This window comes from Aegilops tauschii, chromosome 5 (assembly GCF_002575655.3).
Source record: "Aegilops tauschii subsp. strangulata cultivar AL8/78 chromosome 5, Aet v6.0, whole genome shotgun sequence".
Lineage (NCBI taxonomy): Eukaryota > Viridiplantae > Streptophyta > Magnoliopsida > Poales > Poaceae > Aegilops > Aegilops tauschii.
In genome coordinates this window covers 300,292,544-300,297,651 of record NC_053039.3, presented here as the reverse complement: position 1 = coordinate 300,297,651, position 5,108 = coordinate 300,292,544, and the positions used below count along the sequence as shown (strand labels likewise).

Below are 5,108 nucleotides of genomic sequence, written 5' to 3'. Positions count from 1 at the left end.
GTGATGCTCAACTCAAAATCCTACACCTACCAATCCCTTCGAGTGAAGCCATTGGAAATCTCATACAGTTCAGTCATATTCTTCAGTGACAGAGACGAAGTTCTTCTGGTCTCTGAGGAATTTGTTCTGACTAAGGAGTTAGGAATTCGCCAGTGCGGATTGCCTATACAGTGAGGAACATGATAGCCCTGAGGAATTTGATACTCCAATTTCCGACCGTTGCTGTGCTATGCGCCAGCTGTCCCAAAATATCTACCACCTAACGGTCATATCATTGAAGGGCATTTATGTCTTATCATGCGGGCTGCTCCCTAGGCTATAAATAGCCGCCCCCTACAACCACTAGCTGGTTGGCTGCTCCGAGAGAAACTGACACTTGTCATTTGAGAGCATCCCATCCTCCGAAGACTTTGAGCGAAAATCATCAAGTGAGGAAAACCCAAACCCAAACACCTACAAACCCAAAGTGATTGAGCATCACTGAAGAGATTGATCATGCGTGGATCCGACGCTTGTTACCTTTGAAGACTCTGCTTCTTCCAGACGGTTAGGCGTCATGTTCTAGAGCATCCAAGAGGAAATTGTGGATCGCCGAGTGACCGAGTTTGTGAAGGTTCGGAAGTCACCTGAAGACTTACCACGAGCGATTGTACGAGGTCTGTGTGACCTTAGTTCAAGGAGAATACGGTGAGGACTGTGTGTCCGGGACTGGGTGTCCTCAGGTTTAAATACCTAGCCGCTCCAACCAGATGTACAAGTGAGACAGCAGTTGGAACTGGTCTACCAAATCATTGTCTTCACCAAGCCAACTGGTTCTATTTCCTCAACTCTTTCATTTCCTCATCCTGTACTGTGCAATTGTTCATATCTGTGTTTGAAGACTTTGACTGAAGACCTTCTCAATTTTCTCAATTCAATTTCCTCATTCTGTTTGTCTTCATCCTGTGTTATCCTGTGTTTACGATTTCTGTACTCTGTGCTTGTTTTCATTTCATCATGATGACTATGCTTGTGCTCTGCTATGCATACTTTTGAGTACTTATTCCGCTGCAAGTAGTTCTTCGCTAAGGAATTTCCTCACACACAAATTCCTCAGTGAAGAATTTATAAAAATCGCCTATTCACCCCCCTCTAGTCGATATAACGCACTTTCAATATCGGCTTCCTAGAAAACAATAGGAGAGGAGCGATTTGGTGCCCCGACTCAGATGCACCTTATACCTTGGTCGTCTACTCTTTTTTTTAACGTTGGCAGGAGAACTACCAAATTTATTGATCAGAGGAAGCGTTACAAGAGCTCTCCGAAGAGGAAAGCACAACAAAAGGGCTAGTGCAAAAAGAAAAGAAAGAAAAAAAAGGGTCGGCACCACCACAAACCCAAGCTCTGCCAACATGCCGTGCACACCATCGAAAACTATCGTCGGGTCCCCAAGGTGACGCCTCCCAAGAGGAAGTGATGTCGATGACATCACTGTCGCCCGATCTGGCATTGCCAAATCTTAGGTTTTCACCCGGAGACCACATGCCACTAGTAGAAAAAGAGGCTTCCATACGCCCCCATTAGTCCCCAAAATAATCGAACCGCGACCAAAGGGGTCTTTAATCGCGGTTCGGGAGGAGACACGCGACCAACTATCTGGGCCCAGCGCGCTCGGTCGACAGCTGGCGGACGGGAGGGGCTTTAGTCCCGGTTGGCCTGGCCAACCGGGACTAAAGGTCCTCAGGCTGGCCCGAAGGCCTTTAGTCGCGGTTGGCCAGACCAACCGGGACTAAAGGTCAGCGACTAATGGCCCGAACCTTTAGTCGCGGTTGGCCAGACCAACCGGGACTAAAGGTTAGACCATTAGTCCCGGTTGGTCTGGCCAACCGCGACTAAAGGGATTATTTTCAAACTCTACCCCCCCCCCCATCGCCTTTTCAGTTTTAGAAAAAACAAAAGAAAATGATGGAAATGTCAAAAAAATAAAATAAAATAAGTTTCTCATGTGATATGTGGTCTAGTTGTTGGGAAAATTAACAAATATGAATTTCGACTTTATTTGCAAAATATCTCTGGAAATTCTTAAAATGGGCATAACTTTTGCATACGAACTCGAATGAAAAAGTTTTTTATATAAAAATCATCTACTCGAGAAGTTACATCCGAATTTAACCTAACAGAAAAAAAGATACGGGGCTTTTAAGATCTGGAGAGGCAAAAAATTCAAAAAAATTCAAATTGTGGTCAAACTGTGGTCAAACAATGGTCAAACTAATTATTCTAGAATATTAGTGTTACTAAATAATTATTTCAGTTTTTTTTAAATTTTGGTCAAATCTGGTCAAACAGTGGTCAAACAATGGTCAAACTAATTATTCCGGAAATATTAGTGTTACTAAATAATTATTGTTTTTTAAAACAATAGTTTCAAACTCAAACCGTGAAATGTGTCACTTCATGCTCAAGCTAAATTCCTCAGGGTTAATAGAATTGACATCCTACTATTGTCAGGAAAACAACAAGTGCAGACTTGGAAACGAGGGAGAATAGAACCCGGAAGTTAAGCGTGCTCAGGCTGGAGTAGTGATAGGATGGGTGACCGTCCGGGAAGTTAGCTGATTTGAAAAGATGAGGGGTGATTAGAGATTAGAGGATAAATTGAGCAGTGATGAGGGATGGTGATTAGAGATTAGAGGTTAAAATAATTCAGAAATTTGAAAATAAAAAAATAAAAAAAATCGCAAAAAAACCAGGTTTAAACCTGCGGAGGAGGCCTTTAGTCCCGGTTAGCCACGAGAACCGGGACTAAAGCCTTTAGTCGCGGTTCGTAAGAGGCGCGACTAAGAGGGGGTCTTTAGTCACGCATATTTAGTCCCGGTTGCACAGCCGGGACTAAAGGCCTTTGCGAACTGGGACTAAAGGCATTTTTTCTACCAGTGTGCCATGAGGTACGAAGAGCAAAACGAGCCATGGGAGATGCAAACCAGATCCGGTCATCCTCTGCCTCTGTGCGTAGAAACTGGGTGTAGATCCACATCGCAGCGCACAGGAAAAGACGGGTTATAACTGTAACTGGTCGGCCTCCACTGACGCGTGCCGAAACTGGACGGAAGACCAAGCCAAAACTGACCGCCTCGCACCGCCACGCGCAAATACAGGACCAGTCGATCTGGATGCTGAAAACCTTGGTCGTCTACTCTTGAATTGGGATGGTGGAAAGTGGGTCTGAGACACAACAACGTTTGGTCCTCGAAAAATATGTTATTGATGGAATACCAGCAGGCACAGTGAAATATGGTGGACCATTTTCGTACAGCGGTTTAGACATTCGAGTTTAGTCCGGAGCGTTGCCAAACGGTCTCACTCTTTCTTTCTTTCTTGGCTAATACGGTCTCATTCTTTTAAGCTAGTGGGATTTGAATTATTTCGTGGGAACAAATCATCCTTGATCAGCTGCTGTACGGCAGTTAGAGTCAATTAATACTCACTCCATGGATCCATCGGATATGGTTTGGCGAGATGCAAGTTGGAGTGGGCGATGGCATCGGATCCTTCATCAAAGTGACCGACCACTTACTCACTTATATTCGGTCAAGTCAATGTAAATATCAAGCATGCATACAGACGTAGTGATCCTTAACATCCAAGTTAGGCTCACTAAGCTAAGCCGTGTACCTGCTTTCCTTTCCTATATAAACCCAGACGTACGTAAACATGTGGCCAGGTACTGAAATCTGCAAAAGATTAGCATATAGCTAGATAGGAGTAAGAGCAAGTGATCGAGCATGTCCGCATGTCCATCTCTTACCCTCTCCTGCGACAACCTCTCCTGCAACATCTGGTTCTGCTGCGGCAGTGCCAAAGATCCTGAACCTTATCCGCCGACGCAGTCACATGTCGTGACGGCGCCGCCGCCTTCTGTGCAAGCGCCTTATTATAAGCCGCCGTCAGAATTGGTGCCTCCTCATCAGGTGTCGCCGGCACGGGCGCCGCCGCCTGCCATGCAAGCGCCTTATTATCAGCCGCCGTCAGACTTGGTGCCTCCTCATCAGGTGTCGCCGGCGCGGGCGCCTCAGACGCCGTCAACGGTGACGACTCCTCATGTGCCCGTACAACCCTTCAACAGGGCGCGTGAGCCACCGGCGCCTGCGGCGACACTAATTCCTGCCGCCGTGCCATCCAAGAGATGCGAGCCGCCTCAGCCAGCGCCTCGTCCGCCGGCGCCGCCCAACGAGACGCGTGAGCAGCGAGTAATGCCATTGCCTGCCCGCCTGCCATCCAGGAAATACGAGCCGCCAACGCCGCAAGCGCCACCGCCTGTTACTGTCACGTCGCAACCGTCTGCACGGACAACATGGCCTCCCCGTGTAAAGTCCAAGACGTACGAGTACGACGACGCCGGCGTGCCACCGGCCGTGTCGTTGCCGCCTCCGTCGACACCAATAGCTCCTCGTGATCATGGGTCACGATACCCACCGGCGCCTCACCCTCATCCCGGCGACACGGAGCCCCGCGTCGAATCTTATTCGCAAGCGGCAAGCCTCCATCAAGAATACTATTAGGTTCGGGATTCGGGAACATGTCTGCGCGAGGGTGTGTGTGTACTGTGTACCATGTCTGTTATTCGCACCATGCGTGGGCATCGGTCCGGCATCGTCGCATGGACCTTAATTTGACTCACGACTGCATTGATGTGTTAGATACCCTTCAAGACTATGGCCTTGTTTGGAATCTCTCCACTCCCCTCAACTCTGCGAAGCTGCGTAGCTCGGTTTGAGTTGCTCCGTAAAAAGCTGCAGCAGTCTACTCCGCTCCGGGAGCTGAATCGCGGGAGCGAAGAGAAACCGAACAGACCCTATATATCCGGTATTTTTAAAAGAATATATATCTGACACTTGCTTAGTGTAGGAAGTTATGAAAGCGTCTCGATCTCCATACATGAAGACCCGCAGGTATATATTGATTGATGAGCGATTACAGAGGGAGGCGCAGCCGTGACTAACAGCCAGAGAGATTAGGAGTTGGGCCAGAGAGGTTTAAACAGAAAAATCTTTAACTAGTCTAATCTCTCAACATCTTAACTTGATACTCAAGTCTGCGCCTATAAGTTGTTACATGTGACAGTATA

At 47.5% G+C, this 5,108-nt stretch overlaps 1 protein-coding gene across 1 annotated transcript; it reads left to right on the top strand.

Moving 5' to 3' along the window:
* The first annotated feature begins 3,719 nt into the window (after positions 1-3,719).
* Positions 3,720-4,666, top strand: LOC109779812 (uncharacterized). The gene has a single exon (XM_020338465.4). It carries the CDS (start codon positions 3,766-3,768, stop codon positions 4,540-4,542), a length of 777 nt encoding a protein of 258 aa, XP_020194054.1. The 5' UTR covers positions 3,720-3,765; the 3' UTR covers positions 4,543-4,666.
* Positions 4,667-5,108: the final 442 nt, after the last annotated feature.

What these genes read in the sequence shown, in the direction of transcription:
- LOC109779812 (XM_020338465.4), top strand. Translation starts at nt 3,766, where the DNA reads ATGTCCGCATGTCCATCTCTTACCCTCTCCTGCGACAACCTCTCCTGC.